Here is a 27,613-nt window from a genome sequence, read left to right as displayed (position 1 = left end):
TTTAAATTACTTAATTCTACATAGCACATTATGTATTTCATAGATTTATTTATATTAATTTGGTATATTAAACTTTTATATGTTATTTATATTTAGAGATCAAAAAAATTGCAAGATGTTTGATATTATTACCACTTTATATTGCAGAATGTGCCCATTTACTTTTGGCTCACAATGCTCCAGTAAAGGTGAAAAATGCTCAGGGATGGAGCCCTTTGGCGGAAGCCATCAGCTATGGAGATAGACAGATGAGTAAGCAATATGAATTACTGTTGTTGATATATGTTCTAAAAATATAAAGTGATGCATTTGAAATATTTTTCATTTAGTGTTAACTTTCCATGTAATGAACTTTTGCAGTTTATATATATGAATTATTCATGCTTAGGAACTTAAACATTGAGTAGTACACAGAAAGAATTGAGGAATCATGTTTAAAGTATATTGTTTATTATTTGTTATCCTTTTGCAGCATTCTACCTTACTGATGTTCTTCCATTTTTTTATTCATCCAAATAAAGAACTTTTTTTAAAGTTACGACCTGTCTATGCTTTTTGGCAACTGCTTAATTATTTGGACTGTTACTTGGAACTAAAAATAATCACGGTATCACAACAGTTACCTGCTTTACTTGCCGAGTATAGGCTTTGCTGGAAGAGAGGAGCAAAACTTTCTATTTTGTTTAAGTTTTTAAAACAGTATTTCCAAAACATGTCACATACTTTTTTATAACATACAGAGTTTTCAGTTACTCCGCTCTCCCTTCTCCTACCCATAATTTTTTTTTTAACTTCACATAAAGGTCTTATTTTTATCAAGTACATCTCAATAGTTGAAAATTTTACAAAACTTAAATCTGAATGAATGGAAATACTATCTTTAATATTAACAATTTGAGGCTGAAAAAGATCAATTAAATCTAGCTTTATAGAAGGAAGTAAAAAGTGTTGGCAGTTTTACTAAAGAAATGCATAACGTTGAACACTCATACGATGTTAGATAGATTCAGTTTTATTTTGATGCTGAGTTTTGGGCTCTTCTAGGTACTTTCTTATGGTTTAGATTTATATGTACTCCACCTGTTACACTTTCGTGGACTTCCTGAACGTCTTGAACAATAATGGTGAAGTTATATTTGGGCCTAAGATTTAATATGAGATAAAATTGTGATATTATAACAACTAAATGAGCATATATATTTTTTGTTATACATTGACACTTGTCCCTTATGGGCAGACATCAGGAGACCCTTATGAGAGGAAGAAACAATCCTAATCCCAGAATTATTTAGGAAATAAAAATGTAAAAATCCTAAATAGACTGAGAATGAATTAAAAATTACACAACAGATCCGAAGAAACTTTCTTTGATATTTCTAACCACTTAGCAGAATAGAGAGGAAACTAAATGGGCTTTTGGGTTTCTGACTCACAGTGAGACTTTTGTGCCTTTCAAGGATTCTTTTATTCAGATTCAATGAATATCTGTTGAATCCTTACTATAAAGCATGTATGTCTACCAAAATGTGGAGAATAAAGACGTGGTCTCTACTGTGTAAGAATTCATAATCTATTGGGAAGGACAGCAAACAAAATTTTCATGAAAAATTAGGTATAAGATATTTGGCAATAGGCTGGGTGCAGTGGGTCACGCCTGTAATCCTAGCACTCTGGGAGGCCGAGGCGGGTAGATCGTTTGAGCTCGGGAGTTTGAGACCAGCCTGAGCAAGAGCGAGACCCCGTCTCTACTAAAAGAATAGAAAGAAATTATCTGGACAACTAAAAATATATAGAAAAAATTAGCCAGGCATGGTGGCACATGCCTATAGTCCCAGCTACTTGGGAGGCTGAGGCAGTAGGATTGCTTGAGCCCAGGAGTTTGAGGTTGCTATGAGCTAGGATGATGCCACGGCACTGTAGCCCAGGCAACAGAGTGAGATTCTGTTTCAAAAAAAAAAAAAAATATTTGCCAATAAATTTTAAGGTAAAAGATTGAGGCCCATATAGTTGAGATCTGTTTGTAAAGTGATTTTCTTATACAGAGTGGTATCTTAGATAACCTTTCTAAATAGTATCCCATTGTCATCATTATATAATTGTATATCCCTACTTACTCAGTGCATATATTTTCATTGCTTCTCATCACATGAAGCAAATATTTAACTACTAACTTAAAGGATAATTAATTGAATAACTCTTATGGTACATATTTAGATCTTCACATATTGACCATACAGTAAGAAAAAAGATAAAATAAAATAAAATTTAGAAATATTAATGTAAATGTATTTATGATGGTGTTAAAGCATATGTCTGTACCTTGAAATTATTTTAAGGGCTTTGATGTAAGTTTTTTTATTGTTTAGCTTGTGTTCCATTAAAATATTCTGGGCATAGAAAATTATATTTTTTAAAAACCAGAGATAATCTAATATTAATTGTTAGCAAAAATTTTGTGACCTATTTCTTTTTTTCTGATTTCTGATAATTTTGCCAGTGTTCTTATGCTACAGAACAGTGCTAAATTACTTGTCAGAGACTATTTAGAATCATTTCACTTTAAAATTAATAAAATTTGAAGATTATATTGCTTTTTTGTCTTACATTGGTTACCTGATGAGCAGTCATCAACATAGGCCAGTATCAGGGAATGATATAGATACAACTTAAAAGTCATTTTTCCCCTTATTTATCCCTTATCCATGTTCCCTAGCTTTCCTCTGATTTAGACAGTTCTGGTTTCTTATGCGCACTAGGATCTAGTTGTCCCTTGTCTCTCCAGGAGTTGCTCACAGTTTGTACAGATTTATGTTATGGTATACTCATGGCAGTTTTGGGAACTCTGTCAGCCTTTGTCTTATTTTTGTGGCAGATCACACGTTAGTATGGAGGGAAAGAGACAGCAGTCCATGTTGGTTTGTGATCTTATCTTGAACTGGCAGTCTTTTTCATTTAGGTTTCAACTTTATATTTCTGTTTGAGAGAAGCCTTTCCTCAACTCCTGTAGTAGGTTAAGTTCTTCTTGAAATATATTTTCAAAGTAGTCAAGGAATTTACCTCAGCACGATAAAAGCCGTATATGACAGACCCACAGCTAATATCATACTTAATGGGAAAAACTAAAAGCCTTTCCTTTAAGATTTGGAACAAGACAAGGATGTCCACTTTCACCACTGTTCTTTAACATAGTACTGAAAGTTCTAGCTACAGTAATCAGGCAAGAGAAAGAAATAAAAGGCATCCAAATTGACAAGGAAGAAGTCAAATTATCCTTGTTTGCAGACCGATATTATATCTAGAGAACCCTAAAGGCTCCACAAAAAAACCTATTAGAACTGATAGACAAATTCAGTAAAGTTGCAGAATACAAAATCAACATAAAAAATCAGCATTTCTAAATGACAACATAAACAATCTGAAAAAGAAACCAATAAAGTAATCCCATTTGTAATGGCTGCAAATAAGATAAGATACCTAGGAATAAACTTAACCAAAGAAGTGAAAGATCTCTATAATGAAGACGATAAAACACTGACGAAAGAAATTGAAGAGGACGAGATTGGAAGAATCAATATTGTTAAAATGTCCATACTACCCAAAGCAATCTACAGATTCAGTGCAATCCCCATCAAAATACCAATGACATTCTTCACAGAAATAGAACAGATAATCCTGAAATCTATTTGGAGCCATGAAAGACCCAGAATAGCCAAAGCCATCCTGAGCAAAAAGAACAAAACTGGAACAATCACATTACCTAACTTCAAATTATACTACAGAGCTGTGGTAACCAAAACAACATGGTACTGGCCTAAAAACAGATAACATAGACCAATAGAACAGTATAGAGAACCCAGAAAAAAAAAAATCCACACATCCATAGTGAACTTACCTTCTACAAAGTTGCCAAGAACATACCATGGGGAAAGGATAGTCTCTTCAGTAAATGATGCTGGGAAAACTGGATATCCGTATTCAGAAGAATGAAACTAGACCCTTATCTCTAGCCATATACAAAAATCAAATCAAAATGGATTAAAGACTTAAATCTAAGACCTGAAACTATGAAACTCCTAAAAGAAAACATTGGGGAAATGCTTCAGGACATTGGTCTGGGCAATGATTTCTTGAGTAATACCCCCAAAGCACAGGTAACCAAAGCAAAATTGGACAAATGGGATCACATCAAGCTAAAAAGTTTCTGCATAACAAAGGAAACAATCAACAAAGTAGTGAGACACTTTGGGAGAAAATGGGAGAAAATACTTGAAAACTACCCATCTGACAAGGGGATTAATAACTAGAATATATAAGGAACTCCAACAATTCCATAGAAGAAAATCAAATAATTTGATTTTTTGGGACCGAGTCTCACTCTGTCGCCCTGGCTAGAGTGCAGTGGTGTCATCAGAGCTCACTACAATCTCAGACTCCTGGGCTTAAGTGATGCTCCTGTCTCAGACTCCCGAGTAGCTAAGACTATAGGCATGTGCCACCATGCCTGGCTAATTTTTCTATTTTTTTTTTTGTAGAGATGGGATTTTGCTCTTGTTCAGGCTGGTCTTGAACTCCTGACCTCAAGGGATCCTCCCACCTCAGCCTCCCCAGAGTGCTAGGATTACAGGTGTGAGCCCCCACACCCCATCTAAAATGGCTTTTATCAAAATGACAGGCAATAATAAATGCTGGCAAGGATGTGTAGAAAGGAGAACCCTTGTACACTGTTGATGGGAATGTAAGGGAGTAGAGGATGAAGTCGGGGGTTACTTGATGGGTACAAACATATAGTTAGGTAGTTAGATAGAATGAACAATATTTGATAGCACAACAAAGTGACTATAAGCAACAATAAGTTAGGATATACTTTAAAATAACTAAAAGAATGGAATCAAATGTCCCTAACACAAAGAAATGATAAATGCCTGAGTGATGATATCTCAATTACCCTGATTTGATTAATTCACATCATATGCCTGTATCAAAATATCACATGTACTCTATAAATATATACAACTATTATGTACCCATAATAATTAAAAAAAATAAAAAACAACAACAACCCAAAGTGGCCCTTTCTTTTTCTTTGCAGGACTTAGCGTACTTCTAATTAATTGTTCAGTGTCTGTTTTTTACTCTGTATCTTAATGATATAAACTTTGTTAGAACTCACGTCATGTATATGTTGTCTTATTCACCCCTTTATCTCTGGTATAATATTTGTTCAATGAATTAATGAAGAAATGAATAAAAACTTGCAAGTAAAATTTAAGACTACTTATCAAGAATCAAGATTTTTCTTACAAGTATTGTATTGGGACTTTTATTTATCACAACTCTCCTGAGTTTTCAAAACTTTTTTTTTCCCCTATAAGAAAGTAATGACATTCATTATAGAAAATTAGGAAATTATAGGGAAAAAAGAAGAAAATAATCTCATCCAGAGATAACCATTGTTAATGTTTGGTTCCTTTTTCTGGTCATATTACTCTTCTATTTAGAACTCTTTAAAACTTCCACAATCAGATCAGCTTCATTTGATATTCAAGGTTTTAATCTCAATCTCCCATGTCTGCAAACCCCAGAAGACTTCAAAGCCGGGATTGATATTGTTAAATAAGAAGACTTAATTAATTGAGTAGAGTCAGAGAGGCAAGAAGTTTTTAGAAAAAAAATATTTTTGGAGCAAATGAGGTAAGCTTGACTTAAGAGATAGTGTATTTAGGGAAGTAAGGGATAGATTCAAAAGTATTAATAATTAAAAGAAAGGACAGAAGTGGTTATCTCTCGGATATGGGTAGTGATAGAAGGATTCAGGATAACTCCAAGGTGTCTATGATGGATTGATAGTGATCTCAATAATTGATGTACAGAATATAAGGAGAGCAGTACAGGATTTAATTAATTTGTGTTAGATTTGTTGAGTTTGAATTATCAATCCAGGTAGTATTGCCCAAGTAGGAAGTGGGAAATAGACTGGAGCTTAGAAGGAAGTAGAAGGCAAAAGATACAAATTTAAGTAATATTTGGTGCAGTAGAGCATAGTTCCAAAAGCTTTAGGCCAAACAGACTGAAAACTTGAATGGGAGAAAAGGTAAATTAGTTGTGGTTTATGGAATTCTGCATTTGAGTCTTTGTATGAATTCTATCTATTAGCACCTAAATCCTCTACAGCTAATTTTATCTTCATTATCAATCAGTGTTAGTAAGAGTCTTAAAATAAGAGAATACAAATATTGATCCCTAAAAAGCATACTGGTAATTTTGTGTCATTTTTCTGCATGTTTCTGCTTCCATAAGAAGTTTGAGTTGATGCTATTTTTAAATGTGAAGTCTCAGAACAGGGAATCCCCTTGCGTATATTACTATGCTCTATATAGTCTTTGTCACTACCTTTTTAATAATGTTTGGTCATTATTTATTGAATACCTTCAGTTATAATTATATTTAGCTGATGAAATTATATTAGGTTGATGAAAAATATATAGCTTCTGCTTTTTATTGAAAGACCTTTTCTACCTAAGAATTGAATTCTTCCCATTCTTTACATTTGACAGAGGTCCATTTCAATCTGAAGGCAAGGTAGATTGAATAAAGATTCATTAGGTATTTGAGTTTATGGTGGAAAAGAATTAGCATAAAAAGAATTATACTACGTTTGGGTAATATAACTTTCATATTAAAGTTAAATTATAACAAACATGAAGGCTAGATTCATACAAATCTGAATCTTTAAAGGATTATCTAGGTTGTTGGTTCTCAGACTTTTTGATTTCACAGGCCAGAAAAAAATTTTATTTGAGAATTGATGTGGAGAAGCTAACTTTTTCATTTTAGTGTATAAGAACTTAAGAAAAAGATTACTACTTTTTCAGTGATCAACATTGCATTAAAAAAAGATATTTGAAATAAAAAATAGTAGACAGTCTTTAAATTGAAAAATGTTTATATTTTATAAAGGAAAAACCTACTCTAGTTCCCAGTTTTTCTCATTTTGCTATGTATCAGTGAAGACTTGAATAATTGGGCACTGAAATGTAGATTAGTATTTGGGAACCACTGATCTAGGTCACAGAGCTAGTTAATGGTATAACTAAAACTAGGTCCTATGTTTCCTGACTTCTGTGTCTCAGCTTCTTCTATTTCAAGAGACCTTCAGTATTTAAACATTGCTGTTTGATTTTTGGCTTTTTAAAATATACTGGGCTTATAGCTATACATATATACACACATACCTATATATATGCATGTATTGTCTATCTATATGTATAATAAGCCAGTGGTGTTTTTATAGCATGATGAAAATTAAATTAATTATTTTTTTAATTTAAACTTTAGTTACAGCTCTTTTAAGGAAGCTTAAGCAGCAATCCAGGGAAAGTGTTGAAGAAAAACGACCTCGATTATTAAAAGCCCTGAAAGAGGTAAGATACATTTCTCTGCTGATTTTGCACCTAAAGAATAATTGTAAGTGTAGTTTTAAGCATTTTTTTAAAAAACAGAGTGTAAATTCTCACTGATTAGTGAGGGTCAAGAAATGATAAAAATCATGCTTGAATTAAGCAGTAATTGAAATAAGAAAAGATTTTAATTATAATGTATAAATGTAATCTTAGAAGCACCATTTACTTTGAACTATGAAGATATAGATTTATTATTTTCAGTAAATTAGATAAGAGCTCTACAAAAACAGGAAGTAAGTCATAATTAATGGCAATTATTTTCCTTTATCATTTGGATTAGAATATTCTCTAAAACAGCTAAAGCTGCTGGTGGTAGAAGGAGCGGCCTGTATTTTCTTTATATAACAAAAACTCTTTGTATTTGCCCTACCTCCTAGTGCTAAGAGTTGGGTGTACTGGCATAGAAAGCAAGAGAGGTTTGTTTTCTACTGTTATCCTCTTTCTCTGTATTTCTAATGCCTGAAAGAACTATGGGAGAAAGGTAGACCTATCATCATGATATGATGATAGCCTGTCTTCTCTTGGTGGTGGTATTCTGTTGTTGTTCTTTTGAGATCTGAAGAGATACAGAAAGAACCAGAAAAATGTTTTACTTGTGTTGCAATGGTATCTAATGTTAATGTTCACTTTTTTCATTGTTTGAAATATGAAAGACTAACTTGTTTTTGTTGCTGTATTTGTAATGCTTTGCTTCTATTCAGAATGTATACATTTTTTAAAAGAATATTTGATTGTAATAGTTCCCCTAACAGTTATAGACTTTGGTGTCTAGCTTCTGATTTGTGAAATAAAAATTTTCTCCATAGCTATCATAAGATGACGTATTTCAGATTTAGTAAACTTCTGTTATCCCTTTACAGAAAAAAAGTTTTTATTGCAGTAGGCCACTTTTTTTACACTACTATGAGGCTGTGCAAGTAATCATTTTGGTAGTCATTTTAATAACTGACTAAGTTATTAAGTATAAGGTGAATTATTTTTAAAATAATACCCATAATTGTTATTTTTGTTATGCTGAGAAATGGAATATTTATTAATACAAATTTAAATGCCTATCATTTTAATGTTTTTAAAACATTGTTTTTAAAATGTTCTTATAAAACTACAGTGATGCATATTTTCCTTTGTTGCTAAGTATAGTAATATGTGCTATTATAATGTTTTATTTTAAGTAATAACCGTATATTGGTTTTTTGTTTTCTCAAACTGCAAATACTGAAATTAATTTTTTATTATTTCCTATTCCTGTCTATACATCTTTGATGATAATAGACTTTTTTTAAAGCAATATGTTAAGCAGATATAAGAACTGTTAACTGTGCTTCATTTAGTAATTATTCATATTTCATTTCTCAGCTAGGTGACTTTTATCTAGAACTTCACTGGGATTTTCAAAGCTGGGGTAAGAATGTGCTATGTTTTACTATGAAATATGTACTCATGCAGAAATGCAAGTGTAAACTCACTATTATATAGAAATGTTAGCATAGCAAATTTTATACTTGCTCTAAAGAAACATGTTTTTCATGATGTTGAATGTAATGGTTATAAGGCCCTGTAGTAATACTTAATTATCCCAACTTCATTAGTAACGTTAAGAATTCTTTTTTTTTTTTTTTTTTTTTTTTTTTTTTTTTTTTGAGACAGAGTCTCACTCTGTTGCCCAGGCTAGAGTGAGTGCCGTGGCGTCAGCCTAGCTCACAGCAACCTCAAACTCCCGAGCTCAAGGGATCCTCCTGTCTCAGCCTCCCGAGTAGTTGGGACTACAGGCATGCATCACCATGCCCGGCTAATTTTTTCTCTATATATTTTTTAGCTGTCCATATAATTTCTTTCTATTTTTAGTAGAGATGGGGTCTCGCTCTTGCTCAGGCTGGTCTCGAACTCCTGAGCTCAAACGATCCGCCCACCTCGGCCTCCCAGAGTGCTAGGATTACAGGCGTGAGCCACCGAGCCCGGCCAAGAATTCTTATTTTTAAGGTTGAAACTCTATTTTTTAAGTTTTTAAGTTTTTTTTTTTTTTTCTTTTTTACAAAAAGCAGGCTTAAAAATTATAATAATTAAATGCAAGTAATTTTCAGAAAAGAGGAAATAATTATAGGATTATGGGCCTACTGAATTTAAGGAAGTTTATAATAACTATATTTTAGTAATTAAACGTCTAGATATGAAGAATTTAGTTAACATTATTTGATTATGTACATTTCATCATCTTTCAATTATTTGGCCACTTGCAAACTTTTAGCCACTATCTTAACATACTGTTTAGATGCACATTGTTCCAATTATTTATAAAAGGCCTTAATTTTGACCTAGACCTTTTTAGTCATTTATTGATTTACCTTTGCAAGATAAGTTTTTTTACTTCCCCATTTTAAACATGAGTCCACTAGGGAGAAAACCTTTTGTCCAAATAGGAAGTTTGGTCTTAATGACCTTTAATTTACTAACTAAACAACTAAATTTTGTTGTTTTAAAAGATTTTTTAAAATGTGGTCTGGAAAGCTTTGGATGGAATGAGCTTATGTGTGCTTTTAAAAGCATCTAAATTAATTTGTATAATATAAAGGTATTTGAGTGCTCGGTGATATTTATCCCCAAAATAATCCTAAAAATAAATCAGATATTGACAAGTATATGAAATATATTCTATTTTTTTATAAGTTTTAGAAATTATATATGTGTATATGTGTGTAAATTCATAATTACATATTTCATATATTGGACTGTTGCGAATAGGTGTTTATAGTCTCTACCAAATAAGTAAAAATGTTAACTACTGTTAGATAGTAATAGAAATTTCACAGTTTTAGGCCTGTAGTAGATGAATAAATGGAACTTAATTTGCAACAGATTACATTCTGATATTTGTTCACCTTTAATGAAGTTATGATATTCTCAGAATGTACTTGGGTTTGCAAATTTAGCTTCAACTCATCACTTAGAAACTGGAAGTTGTACACTATACTGTATAGCGGTAAAATGCCTGTCAAGTTTAACAATCATACGTGTTATATCTTTTAATTTATCTTCTGATATCTTCTGAAAAAGCAAATGCAACCATAAGTCTGAAATCCATTAGCACATTTCTTTCTGCTATATTGAAAGTTAGTGAACTGTCTTAAAAAGAAAGTTTCTGGTGGCTTCTCAACTAAGTAATACTTAATTTTTCTACAAACTGTATTTTTGGTAAACTGCCTTCTTTATTTGGAGCTTTTAGATACGGATCAGGCTTCTCCTCAAGCTTATGTAAATTAAAGTTACCAATGTTTTTAAACACTGATTTTATAACGTATGTACACTTTTAAAGATTTTAGTACCCTTTTTAGTAATATTTGACTAATACAACTCAAAAGTTAAAACTAATGTTATTCTCAGACTTTATAAGATTATCTGTTTTTTAATAGAATATTCACTGTAAGTTTTTGAACATTATAGAAAATTATCAAGTCTTTTTAAGTTTCCCTGTTACTACTTTCCAGAGGCAACCACTGTTAACATTTTATGTGAAAACTTCCAAATCCTTTTCAGTGCTTACAAATGTGTATGTGTATGTATGCACACACAAATATATATGTATTCTTAGTATTAGTTTTTTTCATGGGATCATACTATTACATAATTATGCAACCTGTCATTTTTATTTAATATATCACAGGTATCTTACCATATTAGTTCATGTGTAAGTACTTCATTTGTTTTAAGAGCTACATAATACTTTATGGCATGGATGATTAAGGTTTTCCTAATGTGTTTAATTTTTAAATATAGAATTTTAAATTCTAAATGTTATCAGCTTTTTCCCACAGTCTTATAACTCTAGCTCATCAGGCTAGTTTTGGTTCCACTCAAAATCATGTATGGTTTAAAAAAAAAAAAAATCATGTATGGTTTTGTTACTGATAGTCCTATCTTGCCTTTATGCTTTATGTATCATTCAGCGCATCTGGTGTCTTAGAACAGAGAGAGAAAAACAGGTTTGTACTACCCTTGTATAATAAAAGACCTCCAAGTTTAGATTGGTCTAAAGCCTGAATATTTTTTTTAACTTCATTTTCTCTTATCTGTAGAGACCCCAGTCCTGCTTTGTCATCCTAAACTGTGTGGATGTCCTTTGAGTATTTTGGCTCTTTAACTGAGTCTCATAGTAATTGTTAGTGGTTTCAGTTCTAGTATATTAATAGTCAATTTGACTTGCTGAACAAAATGTTATAAAATACTTTAAAAGTGACATTTTAATTATATGAAGAGATATAAATACATATAATCATTCCTGAAATTGTATATATATCTACAGTTATAAACAGTACATTATAAATGTTGTATAATCTAATTCATAACGTAACCACAGAGATATTTGTCAAAAGTATTCCTTCTTTGAGAACTTGACTTTGATTCAAAAAAGTCAGCACATCTGTTTCATTATTATTGATAAAGAATTTTACTAGTTTAAAGTGTTAGTACCTGATAGTTAGGTGTCATATGTAATTCTGAAAACTAAACTTATATGTAAAAAACTAAAAACTTAGATGTAGCCTACACACTTTCAATTAAAAAACACTAGCTAGTTTCTATTATTAGATTTGATGATCAAGCTTTTTTCTAGCGTTTTGGCATGTTTCTTTGCCTTGTGAAAATATAATGTTAAAAAAAAAAAAAAAAAAAGGGCTGGCCATGGTGGTTCATACCTGTAATCCCGGCACTTGGGATTTCACGCTGAGACAGGAGGATCACTTGAAGCCAGTAGTTTGAGACCAGCCTAGGCAACATAGCAAGACTCTGTTCTCTACAAAAAATAAAAAAAAATTAGCTGAGTGTGGTGGCACGCGCCTGCAGTTCTAAGGTACTTGGGAGCCTAAGTTGGGAGGATAGCTTGAGCCCAGGAGTTAGAGGTTACAGTGAACTATGATCGGGCCACTGCACTCCAGCCTAGGCAGCAGAGCAAAACCCTGTCTCTTAAAAAAAAAAAAAAAAAAGGAAAAATAAGAAGTTTAAACCAGAAATAAGGGGAAGCCAAGAAATATTGAGATCAAGGTAGGTTTAATTTTGAGATAGTAGAGCATACTGTACTTTTTTTCATCTTGTTACCTATATTCAGTCTTTTGAGAAAGTAGCCACAGACTTAGGTAATAGCAAGTCTGAAGGTAACTGAACTACTCCAACCTGGGTTTTTAGGTATAGGAAAGCTTTGAATTGGAATTGGAAGTACTGGTTCCTATTTGACATGGCAAATCAGATATTTTTCCTGAGCTTCATTTTCTTTATTTTTAAAATGAGGATAACAGTAACTGCCCCATCTATTGTAGACTTTCTGTTGGTGTGCATGAAATAAAATCAGTTTTTTTTAAAGGAACCCTTTGTAAGTGTTAAAATAATTTAAAATACTATGATCGCTACTTAAAATTTAGCATTATACATACAGCACATTTCAGCTGAAAAACTAATGATTTGTTTATACACAGAATCTATCCAGTCTATATTTTTGAGGCTGTTACCAGCATATTACAAATGGAAAACCTTAAATTTAGAAACTCTTCTTAAAATCATGGAATAAGTGGTAGCAAAACCGAAATGTAAACTTAAGAACTCTTTCATCTTCAGCTTAGTGAATTATGCTACCTTTGGTGTACTGTGCTAGACTCTCAGATTATGCTGAGATAATTTAGGAAATAGAGAGATTAATTGTCTAATTTACATAGGGGAGAAAAAAGACGTTACAGAATTAGGAAAATATGAATTGCTATGTTTTTGGAATGCATTAAAATCTAGCAGCAATCTATTTTGCTTGATGATTTTCTTCTCCATTTTTGCTTAACTTTTGCCTCTCAATCTTGTTTTCGCTCTGCATTCCCATCTTCCTCCTTTTCTGATTTTTGATAAGTAGGTATTGATTTATGATACTAAAGTTTGTTTGGTGTATGATACTAAAGTTTTCCATAAAGGTAAATTAACTTAAGTTGTAATGTTAATCATCTTTGGTTCATACGACACCAAATACTTAAGGATATATCTCAGTGAGCATGGAGAAAGAACTTTGATCATTTATAGATTTACACTATTATTGCTCTTCCCAACTTTTGTTTCAAAAAAGGAAAAATTTTGCTAGAAAATTATTTCTTATATTCTTTGACTAGAGTAACTGTTAGCTGATATTCCGTCTGGGCAATAAACTTTTCTTATTTTTGTACAGTAAAATGTTCAGAAAACTGTCTTCAATGCTGGAAGTAATTTTGGATTAAATGACCTCTAAGGGTCTAAAAGAAACATTGATAGAGTAGGTATATACCTTTAATGTTAATTAGAAAGTATTGATGCTTTTGAAAAGTTAACTTAAAAAACTACCCTTTAATTTTCTCTAAAATTTTTGTTTCTAACTCAGATTAATTTATCACCTATTTTTGAAACACTACATTTTGTGGGATACACATGTAATGTATCTTATACTCAGAGATACACAAATACTTATGCACACATATAAATGTGATATGGTCATAATATTAAGATTTTGAGGTTCACACTTTTTTCATTTCTTGTACATGGTAGTTTATATAGCCTGTTATGCAGATTTATTCATCCGTAAAATAACTACTATTTCCTAAAATATAGCAGATAATAAATAATAAAAAACTGTCAGAAAATAGCTTGGGGTGGTATGGTATGAATTATAGATAGCAACATCGGAATGTGGAAATCTATAGGTAAATAGTATGATTCCTATTTTACAGATTTTGAAACAGATACAGTGAACTTAAATAACCAAAGCACATATTTGGGATTCAAACTCAAATTTAATTGTCTTGTTCCAAAGATGTCTCTTTCTATTATGCACATTACTTTTCTGCCATTTTTCCAGGTTATATTTAAGGAATCAGATAGGATTCAGGTCCATCTGGTTACACATTCAGGATAGTTTAGTTACATAGAGTATTGTTTACTCATCTGTAATATGCAATATGTATCTAAGAATGGCATTATGTTGACTCTACTGCTGTCCTATGTGTTTGTGGGTGGGGTGGGAATATAGTAAACTGTTTAAATTACAATTAAATAGTAGATATTTGAAGTCACTCAAAATTGCTTTACAATGTTTTTAAGTGGAAAAATACTAGTTGAAAGGAAATCACAATTTGGTGAATTAATAAAATGTTTACTCTTCTTTTAGTTTGAAGGTTTATAAATGTCTCAGAATTTAGGTAGTTATGTTTTATCTTTTGTTTTCAAAAATACAGTGCCTTTACTTTCCCGAATTCTGCCTTCTGATGCATGTAAAATATACAAACAAGGTATCAATATCAGGTAAGGTGATTTTATTTTATTTTATTGAATAAAAGAAAATTGAGATTTAGAGCAAGCTTTTCTTTCTGTATTCATAGTTTACATGTATTTATAACTTAATACATTATCTGCCACATGAGTTGTATTTAACTCACACTAGTTTTGAGCCCAGGGCCTCATGAAGCACATGTCTCTTTTCCTTGGGAGCTGCATGAACTATTTATCAAGTTGCATGGAACTCAAGCGCAGAAAACAATAAAAAATAAATTTTTCATTAAATTAGAAAGGATTGTTTTGTTTTCAAAGTTTTTATTCTATTTTTGTAATAAAACACTGTAGCCCTAAGGAAAATTTTTTTTTCTAGTGTGGCAGTCAATGTGTTAAAAATGCTGTAATAGATTTACAATATTTTATCTCATTTGAGATAATTATAGATAAGAAACCAAAGATATAAAATCTTGACTAAAGCAGAGATATTATTCTTATTCAACTATAGACTATCTAGAAGGTAAACAGAGTGAAGATCATGATACAATGTAATAGTAAGAAGATTTAAAAGGGTTACCTCTCTGATTATTAAGGACTAAGGGGCATATAAAGAAGACCTAATTCTTGCCTTTTTCTTCCATATCCTTCCTTCCTCTATTTACCTATCAATGCATCTATCCATTCATCTGCTCAGTCATCTATACATTTTAGTGAGCACTTTAAGGCTAATTTTGATTTTTTTTTTTTGTTCTTTTCCTTTTATAACTAAGATTGATGTTTGGATCTGATGGAAAATAGGTCTATTTGAGAATTTTACTTTTATCATTTTTATATCTTTAGCTTTATAGTAATGTAGGCATATTTATAAATTATATATATGTAAACTATATATAATGCTAGTGAATATGTCAACTTATGTATCTGATATATAATGGTATATATACAAATTATGTGTGTATATATATAAAACTTTGTATGTCTGTATCTCTATTCATCTCTATAATATTAATTTGTATGTTTAAGGGTCTAGAACTAGAGATAACTTGAAGGATTATCTCATATAAACTCTTCATTTATAGATGAGAAAACTCAAGAGAAGTTAAGTGATTTTTTTTTTAATAAGAGCATTTTACAAATTAATGGCTGAAGCAAGACTTCTGACTTCTTGACAGTTGTTCTTCATACCATGTCATAAAGCAGAAACGACTTATCTATTTTTGAGAAAATTTATTGTGTAATATTTTGAATTAGTGAGGAGATAAATCTTTAGTTGGAAATAAATTCTAGGATAATTATCCTTAAGCAATAGAATTTGATTAAGGCAAATATTTCTGTTTTTTTTTATTTTTAAAAATAAGCTCTTCAGGTCTTTTTAATTATGAAAGTGATCATGCACATTAAATGCGTGGTTATTATAGAAAACTTGGAAAATACAGAAAAATATAGAAGAAAACTTAAGTAGAAAAGGGTTTGATAATGATATAGATTTAATTTAGGAGCTTTTTGTTGGTACTTATTATGGTTTCATCAGTTAAAACATTTTTAATATAGGTACTTGCTAAAGGTAGTAGACAATTTTGCAGAACAGTGTTATCTTCTATGTGCTATTTTAAAAAGTTAGTTTTAGTTCTGTTTGATTCTTAGGTTTAGACAATAAGGTGTTTCTTTTACAAAGAACTGTTTCACATTTATATATCACTTTTAAAAGTAAATGCTGTGATGCACATTATATAGTATGTATTGATAATAAAACCCAAAAATGGTTTAAAACAGGGACAGGAGAGTAAGAGTCTGGGGAAGAATAATTGTGACAGAGGTTGTGGGTTAAGGGAAAGCTAGTGTAATTAGCAAGATACTCAGACCTGAGGTTTACTAGCAGTTGAGGATGAAGGAGAAATGTGATAGGTTCTGAAGTTCTCATTATCAAACACAGTTTACCAGATTAATGGAGAGGCTAGCTTTTAAATGTATGGCAAAGTTTTTTTGCCTAGATTTTTAGAATCTATATAAAGGGGAAAAAATCTATTAACATTAAATACAAACTTTCAGTTTTAAATGTCGTAAGACAATTTTTTATAACATCACTTCACATGAAGCTGAATTTTAAAATATGCTCAAAGAAAAATCTTTAAAGTTTACTTTTCTCTCATGAAAGCCATGTAATCATTTGAAATGTCTTCTTTGGTATCTAAGAGAAACTAATACTTTAGTAGAAATAGGAAAGTATGAACAACATTATTATTGAAAGTACTAATATTTTCACTATTAATAATTAAGAGGTAATCCATACTCACTGATTGAAATGATCATTGCAAACTTTGTCTCATGTCAAGCTTTTCCTGACTCAGGGAAGGTTTTATTTCCTTTCAGTGTTGTTTGGCATTTTTCAAGCTTTCTTCTTAAAAGAATATTTTCTATGAAAATCTTTGCATTTGTATTAACAACTGCAACTCCAACAACTCCAACTTTGTATGGAGACTACAAAGGAAAAATTTTGTAATGAATATTTTGTAAATAAAGGTACATTTAGCTATAATTTCCTATTTTCCCTGTGTATGGTGACTATTGGGACACTCTGTACTTTAAAATACCATCATGATAATAATTATATTATTTATGAGGCATACATAATACATCTTAGTAGTTCATCTAATATGGTGAGGATATTGCAGAAAATGTATGGGATAGTCTTTTGTTGCAAATTGTAGAAACATAAATGAAATAAAAATTGACTAGTTTACATAACTCGGAAGTTTCTATAAGCGATTTTAGGTATTGTTAGATCTGAGATCTCAAATGTCAACATATCAGTCTGACTTTTTTTTTTTCTCTGTCTTTCTGTGCATCTCTTTCCTCACCTTTCTCATCTCCACCCCTGGCAACCCACTACTACTTTCTCCTAGGATGGATAAGAAGGGAATGGAGGCATAAGACTATTTTTAGTCCATTTCTTCTTTTATGTGGGGCATAGAGCTTCTATGGTAGTTGAAGCTTGGAGCCCAAATAGTCCACATATATATAAAATGATCTGTTCCTTTTTGGTATTATCAAGAGCCCATATCTTATAGAGATAGGAGATGAGCCCCTTTTAATGACACTTTTCTCTAGGACATTGCTCAAGCAATAATAGGACTTGTTTAGTAATATATGGAGTAGGTCACTGGGAGTGGACCAGGAGCTAGAATTCAGCTATAAAGCAGCAGACAGAGTTCACTCCTATAAGAGTTGGTGAGTTGCTTTTTTTAGGGCTTCCAGATTTAATTTTGAGGGGCATGTGTATTTTATATGGCTTATACTGTTTGTATACTTTGTATATACGGTGACCATACTTCCCTCTTGACTCTGGTTCACCCCTGTTTTCCTGATAAAATTATTAATAGTATCACTTCCATTCTTTAAAGTTATTAATTTTTATGATAAATTATATGTAACCCCAATAATTCTTTTGATCAGCATGTGAGGTATGTTACATTTCTCAACTTTTCTTATATAGGAAAACCAAGAATGCCAACTCACTTTGCCTTGTCTGTGATAACTGAAAAACCTGCAAAGTGATGAATTCCTATAGTTGCATTAGAAATTCAGTAGCCAAGGTGGATCTCTCATAAAGACTTAACGAAGCTTAACACCTCTTGACAGCTAGACTAATCAGGTCCTTAGATTAAGGACTGTGTGTTTTGAGCAGCCAATCAGCTAGAATGATCCTGATCTGGTGATCCATAAAGCTTTGTGCAAGATTGAAGCACTTCAGGGTACTTGGAAAGTTTTTTATTTCAATAGTTTCCTTAATTTCAGTAGTGATTTGTGGAATATTGTTTGAAACTAGCCCATTGGGCTAGACCATGCCAGCACCAGGTTACCAAAGAGCACAATAAACACACAAGTCTGTGAATCCATGAGTATTTGGTACAGAACGATCTATATGGTTTTCAGGCTGTGGAAGTGTTGGCTGGGAAAGAGAATGCTAGTCTGAATCTGGGAAGTCAAAACAGAAAGGCCAAGAGTTTGGAGTAGGTTAAATGGTTTATCAAATTGAAGGATAAAGCAAGGTTTGGTGTACCAGATGGTTAGGCATATGGTATAGATGTAGATTGAAAGGGGAGTTCTGAATCCAAGAATGTGGTCCATCCATTGCTGTACCGGTCTTAAATACTCTGCTAGACTAGCGACCTCATAGTAAAGGGTTCAAAGACTGTTAGACAAGTCTGCTTTTCTTCTCTGTCCTTCCATGTTGAAGTAATTTCTATTGAGTAACTTTAGTAATGGTAGGAAACAAGTATACAATAAAGGAAATGCTTCAACAATGGGGAAATGTTTCTTTCTTGCTGGGTTAATGAAGTACATATATATTCAGAAAAATGAACTTTAGGTAAAATAGAATATATATTTAAATATCTTTTGTTTTTTAATAAAATATTTTAAATTGAGCTTTTATCTATAAATTTGAAATATGGTATTAACATCTTGGTTTGAGTTTAGAAGGAACAAAGCTTGTTTAATAATTAATGAAGTTTTATCAGAATATTATTTGTCAGTTTCTCATCTGCCCATCTTTCACAGGCTTGACACAACTCTCATAGACTTTACTGACATGAAGTGCCAACGAGGGGATTTAAGCTTCATTTTCAATGGGGATGCGGCACCCTCTGAATCTTTTGTAGTATTAGACAATGAACAAAAAGTTTATCAGCGAATACACCATGAGGTGAGCATGTTGTCTTGTCAGTATTCCTGTAAATGGTTCAAAAAAAGGTCTCTGTTTTTAGCCAAGCCTCAGTGTAATTTCTTTAAAAGTATAAGGTGTAATTGAGATGATTTATTCCTAAAGCTTTCATTTCCTTACCACGAGCTTTATTTTTATTTTTTATATTTCTGTCATCTGGTCTCCATCTTGATCAATCCATTGAATCTGTTTGATCAATAAACTCCAACTTCTCTTAGTTTTCATTTGTAGTTTTCATCTGTTGAACCTGTGCTTGCTCTTTACCATTTATTATCTTATTTCCTTGGCTTTTAATGTTGCTGACTCTCTTTATCTCCTTAGTCAGAGGTCCCCAACCTTTTTGGCACCAGGGACCTGTTTTATGGAAGATAATTTTTCCACAGATGGGGAGGTGGGGATGGTTTTGGGATGATTCAAGCTAATTATATTTATTGCGCAGTCAAACTTTTATGTTAATGATAATCTATATTTGCAGCTGCTCCCCGGAACTAGCACCACTGCCTCAGCTCCACCTCATATTGTCAGGCATTAGATTCTTATAAGGAGTGGGCAACCTAGATCCCTTGCACACACAGTTTACAGTAGGGTTCGTGCTCCTATGAGAATCTGATGCTGCCATTAGTCTAACAGGAGGTGGAGCTTATGCGGTTATGCGAGTGATGGGGAGCGGCTGTAAATACAGATGAAGCTTTGCTCATTTGCCAGCTGCTCACCTCCTGCTGTGTGGCCCAGTTCCTAACAGGCCATGGACAGATGGGTATCGGTCTGCAGCCTGGGGGTTGGGGACTGTAGTCCTTAATAGTAACACCTCTTTTGGATTCGTCTACACTGTTATCTACTTTTCCTAACTCTATGGCTACCTTTCATTTCTCTATCCTTTCCTTCTTACAGTACAACATAATTTTCCTTCTGTAATGTCTTACCTTCCTGTGAAAAAACCATGTACACTATTATCTCCATCCTTTATTCCCTTTCCCTGCTGTAAACCAAAGAAAAAGTTTTTCTGGTATGTATATGTCATTGATAGCCCTACAGATTTTTAATAATTATTTAAAAAAATTTTTTTAGAGATAGGGTCTTGCTGTGTTGTACAGGCTGGTCTTGGACTCCTGGTTTTAAGTGATCCTCCTGCCCCAGCCTCCTGAATAGCTGGAACTACAGGCACATGCCACTGTGTCCAGCTACGAGATGTTGTTTAAGTCTTTTTGCCACTCTTTGTTTTTATTTTGTCCCTATTTTTTGTAATTTCGTTTTCCCACATTGTCATTTACCGTATCTTGTGGCTCCTTCTTCAGTATCTCTTAGATTAGACCTTCCTATTGCCATATCTATTGACCAGACCTTATATGTGTACTGTTGAAATAAATAGCTTCCTAACTGGCACTGAGCAATGAAGATTTTGAAGAGAAGAAGAAAAAAAAGCAGAAAAAAGGCTGTTCCTTGTAGAGAAAACCAAATGAGTAAAGTCAGGGAAGTAAGAATAAGAATGGACTGTTTGGGAAAGAGAAAGGATATCTGTCTGACTACGGTGAAAGTTTCTCTTATTGAGCATGAGATAGTACTAATAGTTTATAGAAGGCCTTAAAATTAAGCGAGATAAGACAGTTTAGCATCTGCTGCAGTTAGCAACAGAGTCATAGATTTTTAACAAGGTATTAATTTGATCAAAAAGTAATTTAGGTGACTTAATCTTATGTATTTCTTTTACTTTCCATCCTTCCCTCCCTTTCTTCCTCAAACATTTATCAAGCACCTAATAAAGGCTAGAGATTGCTAGGTGCTGTGGATAGTGGCATTGTATTAATAGTGTATATCAATTACTATCATATACTGAATATTAATTGCCAGCATATTAGGACTATAATCTAAGTGCTTTACAGCTGTCTTCATTAAATCCTTAAAATAATCTGCCAAATTAGATAGTGTCTCCATTTTACAGATGAGAAAATTGAGGCTTATAGATATTAAATGACATCTCCAGGATCTCATAAGGAGTATGCAAGATGAATTTGAAAAAGGAGAGATTGGAGGCAGGGACATTATTTGAGAAGTTTTTGTAGTTATCCAGTTGAGAGGTGGTAAGAATCTTGGCTAATCCTCATCCAAGGTGAATAAAATTAAGGTGAATAATATATAGTGAGTAATTAAGAAAGAGAAACTGTGACATAAATTTCTGAGAATGAAATTATAAGATTCGCTAATAGTTTGAATGTAGTCAATTAAGAAGAGGAAAGAGTTAAGGGTGAATGTAGTGATGCTGGCTTGAAGAGTGGATGATGGTATTGGCACCAACTGAATTGAACATTTGGAAAAGGAAACAAGCTTGAGCTTTTACATGATACTCATTTTGAGTCCATTGCTAAAAGCAGTGTACTTGTTTCAACTCTCTCTTTATTAAATTTCACTGAAGTGTTTGCTATCATTTGGTAACAGTTCTTGAAATGTTCATTTCCTTTTAATTTGACCTTGGCCAGTTCTTTTCTCATTTCTCCTTATTTTCCTTTGCCTGTTCCTTTTTCTCTGCTCACTTCTTAAATATTGGTATGCCTTTGATGTGGTTCTCATTTTTACAAACTGCCAGTATAATCTCTTCCATTCCTACAGCTTTAACTACCTTTTATAGGTTGATGTTTCATAAATATATATTTTTATTCCACACAGTTTTGCCTAATAGATATTATGTGTGTCTCCAAGGTACCTCGTAATTCACCTAATTTAAAACTAAACTTATTATTTTCTCCCCGAACTTGCCCTTTCTTCTCTTTTCTCCTTTTTGATAAATGACATTATTCTCTATTCAGTCAGAAACCTAGGAGTTATTTTTGATATCTTTTTTTGTACTCTTTGTTTTCTAATTAGAGAATGTGTTTGGTCATTTCTGTCTCCTTAATGTCTTATAATTATTCCTTTATTATTCATGTTGTCACTACTGTAATTCGGGCATTCATTATTTCTCAAATGGACTATTGGAAAGTCTCACAGATGATCTTCCTGGGTCCCTTCTTGTCTGCTTCTAAATTATTCCACCTATTGGAGATATATTGAACTTTAAAAATAAACTTATGGGATATACCTTAATTAAAAATACTTTAAAAGTTCCTCATTACATAAAAAGTAAGATCTAAACTTAGCATGGCATGATTCCTTTTGTGACCTGCCTTTTGCTTAGTTTTGCAGCCTTTTTCTTACCCTGCTATTTTAAATACCCTAATACTGAACTCTTCGCAGTTTTTCAGATGTGTCAGGCTATTTAGGGTTTCATTACTTTATTCATGTTGTTTCCACTTCCTGGAATGCTTTTCTTCTTGCACCCTCTTATCTGTAGGACACCTACTTAGTGTCATTTTCTCTCCTGCCAAGTGATCATTGGTTTCTTCATGCTCCTACTAAATCTGGAGCTGTAGAACTTAATGCCATATTTACTTATCTGGCTTTATTCTTCTGTTATTGAGCTAAGCTCTTCAAGGGCATGGGGTTCTTTCTTTCTTTCTTCTTTTTTTATAATTGGACTGAAACAGTCCTCCCACTGTAGCCTCCTAAGTAACTTGGACTACAGGCACATGCCCCTGCACCTGGCTAATTAAAAAAAAATTTTTTTTTTAGAAATGAAATTTTGCCGTTTTGCCCAGGCTGGTCTTGAACTCCTAGTCTCAAGTGATCCTCCCACCTCTGCCTCTGGAGTAGCTAGGATTACAGGCGTGAGCCACCAGGCCCAGCTTGCATGGAGTTCTTTTAGCTGTATTCTTTGGTACCTAATACAGCATCAGTATATTCTAGGCCATAGATTGGCAAATTCTTTCTTAATGTAAAGGGAGAGCTCATAAGTACTTTAGATATTTAAATATATTTGTGGACCACATGATCTCTTTCAGAACTACTCAACTATGCTGTTTTTAGGATAAAAACAGCCATAGACAATATGTAAATAAATTAGCATGGCTATATGCCAATACAATTTTATTGATAAAAACAGGTGGCAAGCTGGATTTGGCTTGCTAATTATAGTCTGCTGACTCCTGTATTAGACTCTCAGATATTTATTAAATAATTGGACTTCTTACATATTAAATGACAACAGGATAGCCAACTAGGCAATAGATGAGTTAGAAATATGGCACTGAAAGAGAAGCCAGAGATTAAAGGCTAGTAGTGTACAAGTATTAGCTGATGTTATAGTATTTATGAGATCACCAAAGGACTTGTGTTAAGGGTAGTTGTGTATATGTATGTGTGTATTTTTTAATGCCTAAGATATAGGAAAGGTAGATTTTGAGCAGTAATCCTTAGGGAGGGAATACTTGTTGTTTATCCTGTTGTACATATATAAGCAATAACTGTTCATTAAATGTTTTTTGAAGGAAAGTAATTAACAGCAGGTCTTTTTCAATTATATGGTTAGGAGATAGTCTCAGATTTATAGAAGAATTCTGTTTAAAAAGTTTATTTGAAAATAGGGTATTTGAAACTTAAGGCAAATTTCTTCGTAGACAATGTGATATATAATGTTCAGTTCCCAAGCTAATATATAAAACTCAAGTTGATTCATAATGTATTTGAAGTATAATGGTTTAACAATTCTATTCAAACTGTTCCAGCCAATGTTGTTCTTTAGAAAATTATGTTCAGAATTAGTTTTGGATCACCAGAAATACATTTTTACCTATTATAGCCTTAGCAGTAACATCAAGATTTTGGATCCCTGATTTGTAAGGGTAGAGGAAATGGTACTGTCCCAGTCCCAAGCCATTGCTGTTGTTTTTTTGTAGACTCAAAGATTCAGAGTGGGACTATATGTAGGGGAAAGTTAGGTGGTGAAGAATAGAAAATGGGCCTCTGGGGAAACTAGAAATAAGGAGATACGGAGAATAGAGCCCTAGGGACAGTTGTCATTCTCCAGACAGCTCTCTAGGTTCTACCTATTTTTCTCCCTTACAGGGTTCCAAATATTAGTTAGAATATCTCTCTTGGCCTATTATGGAATAGAACTTTATCTTTTACCTGCCCACTTACTCTTCTGTACTTGATCACTTAGTCTTCTGTCCCTCCAACAAGCACAAATCATTCCTTTTTTCTCATTTAAAAATAAGTATTGCTCAATTATTATATGCCACCACTAAGGAATATGTAGACGATAAAACCTGAAATGTACCTAATTATTAAGTTTAGAGATCCTGGGTTGATATTTATGGATTCCTTTCTTTTTATAATGAATATAGAAAAGATCCTTTTCCACTTTCTTTCCTTCCCTCTCTGTTTGCTTCCCTCCGTTCCTCTTTCCCTCCCTCCTTTTCTTTCCTTTTTCTTCTTTCCTTCCACTTAGATAGAACTAATAGGAAAAGAAAGGCTCAAATGACAGTGGTGGGTCTTTGGATTAAAAAGAATTAAAGTAAGATTCATCTATATTTAAAGAAGAAAACACTTCGTATGGACATTTGTCTCAGGTCTATCTACTCTTAAAGTAGTTCTTTTAAATTGCTCTGCAGGCTATATGGTTCTGTAATGGGTAATGTAGTACTGTTTCCATTATCATATCTCTAATGATGTAAGAGTACTGTAATTCATGTGTTCTGCTTTTATAGGTTCATAATTAGTCATAATTCTAACTTGTTAGAGAAGATAGTAGATATGTGATTTAAACATATAACTTCTAGAATAAGTTACATTTCATGTTATTTAGAAACTGTCATTTTTGTCTTTGAATTCTGTAACATTGTAATTGTTGGTATTTTCATATGTAGCACTAATAATCTCTGAAAAACCTAGATTCTTATATTTTTTTTGCCTCCACCCCAGGAATCAGAGATGGAAACTGAAGAAGAAGTTGACATTTTAATGAGCAGTGATATTTACTCTGCAACTTTATCAACCAAGTCAATTTCTTTCACACGTGCCCAAACAGGATGGCTTTTTCGGGAAGATAAAACAGTATGTGCAAATCTAGATTCTTAAACTTTAAAAATTGTTTGGTATTTAATGTTGCCAAAATAATGTGATGAAAATTCAGGAAGAAGTATCTTACTGATTGTCTCCAAGTAGTTTATTCTCTCTTCCTTGAATCCAGATAGGAGATTATAATGGTTGGTTATAGAATCAGAATGTATTCTTGGAGAAGCCAGGAAAGAAAGCTGAGCTTGTTTGAATTCTATGTTGGGAAGGATTCTTGTTGCTAGCTGCCGTGTTATTGTACAGGGAAAAATGTTTTCACATGATTCCATTATATTTCTAATGCTTTATTCCATAAAAAGGCTGCAAAGAAGAATACACTTGAATTCATTCTCCCCTACTTTTGTACTTCCACATCATTTACTCTCTCAGTATCTGTTTCTCAGAATTCTATGTATATGACTAAAATTAAATAAGCTTACATTTCTACAATACTGTCATTACAGTAAATCTCAGTGGAAGTTTTCCCATTACTGTATTATAAATTATTTCTGTAATTCCCATTGTATCTGTCAGAAAAAGGTTAGATTAGACTATTCAAAAATATATTAAAATTTTTTGAATAGTATGTAGGATGAAGCATTTTTATAAAATTTTAAATTCAAGAATAACCATATCAGGTAACAGTCAAGATTTACTGCTATGAAAAATTATTTTTATTACACATAGTAGAAATGAATATATTATCATTGGAGCAATAAAAAAAATAGCCTGTATTAGTCAGGGTTCTCTGAGAAACAAAAGACTTGGAGAGGAGGGAGAAGGGGAGGGAAAGTGTAAAGGAGATAGGAGAGGAGGAGGGCAAAATTGATTTATTTTAAGGAATGGCTTATGTGATTGTAGGGGCTGGCAAATCTGAAATCTGCAGAGCAGTCCATGAGGCTGGAAATTCAAAGCAGTGTTGATGTTGTGGTCTTGAGTCAGAAATCTACAGTCTGGAAACTCAGGCAGTGTTTGTATATTGCAGTTTTGAGACAGAATTGCTTTTTCTTCTAGAAACCTCCATCTTTGCTCTTAAGGCCTTCAACCAATTGGATGAGGCCCACTCACATCATGGAGGGTAATCTGTTTTACTCAATTCCACTAATTAAATGTAAATTATATCTGAAAAATACCTTCACAGCAACATTTAGATTGTTCTTTGACCAAACACCTGGGCACCATAGCCTAGACAAGTTAACACATAAAATTAACCATCATACAACTTTACACATAAAACTAAAAAGTTCCACGTGACCACTGCCCACAATTCCAGAGCTCCTTGCAGAAGGTTACCAGTTTGTATCCTCCAGAACTTTGTTATGCTTTCCATACCTAGATATGTATTCATAGTAATATATTGATGACGTTTATTTTTTACAAAGTGTCATGTTGTATCTGTTGGCTTTTTTCACTCTCTAGTATGTCTTAGAAGCCTTCTCTTATCAGCACATACTGTGCTACTTCATTCTTTTTAGCAACAGCATGATATTCATTACGATGGATAGACTGTAACTTATTTATCTAGTCCTATTTTTGGACATTTAGATGCAGAGACACATTTATGTTCAGTTTTCTGCCATTATGTATGATTTAGTGTTTTTCATCCTTTGCATTTTCTATTATAGGGAACAAGAAATTGAATGACTGGATAATGGGGAATATACACTTAAAATTTTTATTGATATAATTTACATTTAATAAATGACTTTTCATTGTAAGGTTTCAAAAATTAATGATTACCACCTGAGTATTTCCCAACCACAGATAAGTTCAGACTATGAGATCTAGGCTTACTAATTTTCCTCTCTAAGCCTATCTGGCAACAAATGGTATTTATAGGATTCCCAGTTGTGAGATCCTACATTGCAGTCCATTTGTTGGCTTTAAAGTCTTATCTGTACTTTGTTCTCTGGACAGCATTAGATGGATCACTTCAAAAGAAGATGAAAATTGAAACTGCTATTCATCTAGTGCTACTGCTAAGCATCTCAAAGCTCTTGAACAGCATCTAGGTGATCTTAAATCTTTGACAAGTAAGGAGGGAGTCAGTAATACTTACAGTTCCCATTTTGTAGGTAGAAACAGGTGCAGAATGCTTTGCTTTCTAAGGAGGCCACTGAAAGCAAAGTGGATCTGGAAACAACTCTAAACACGTAGTATTGGAATGCCAGAAAACAGCAGCAAGGTGGAGACCAAGTGATTTGCATACAGGTAGTAGGGGAAGCTTGTTTTCAGTAAGTTA

At 32.7% G+C, this 27,613-nt stretch overlaps 1 protein-coding gene across 1 annotated transcript in view; it reads left to right on the top strand.

The window, feature by feature from the left end:
- Nucleotides 1–27,613, top strand: part of ANKRD13C (ankyrin repeat domain 13C) — an 81,050-nt gene that overhangs the window by 33,028 nt on the left and 20,409 nt on the right. The window contains exons 3-8 of the mRNA XM_069478073.1: nucleotides 148–252; nucleotides 7,336–7,421; nucleotides 8,817–8,862; nucleotides 14,690–14,756; nucleotides 19,284–19,428; nucleotides 25,240–25,371. Of these exons, the coding sequence (XP_069334174.1) occupies nucleotides 148–252; nucleotides 7,336–7,421; nucleotides 8,817–8,862; nucleotides 14,690–14,756; nucleotides 19,284–19,428; nucleotides 25,240–25,371 (581 nt within the window). The remainder of the gene's footprint in view (nucleotides 1–147; nucleotides 253–7,335; nucleotides 7,422–8,816; nucleotides 8,863–14,689; nucleotides 14,757–19,283; nucleotides 19,429–25,239; nucleotides 25,372–27,613) is intronic.

This window comes from Eulemur rufifrons, chromosome 8 (genome assembly GCF_041146395.1).
Source record: "Eulemur rufifrons isolate Redbay chromosome 8, OSU_ERuf_1, whole genome shotgun sequence".
In the NCBI taxonomy this organism is placed as follows: domain Eukaryota; kingdom Metazoa; phylum Chordata; class Mammalia; order Primates; family Lemuridae; genus Eulemur; species Eulemur rufifrons.
The sequence above is the reverse complement of the archived record's forward strand: the minus strand, read 5'-3'. Positions and strand labels throughout refer to the sequence as shown.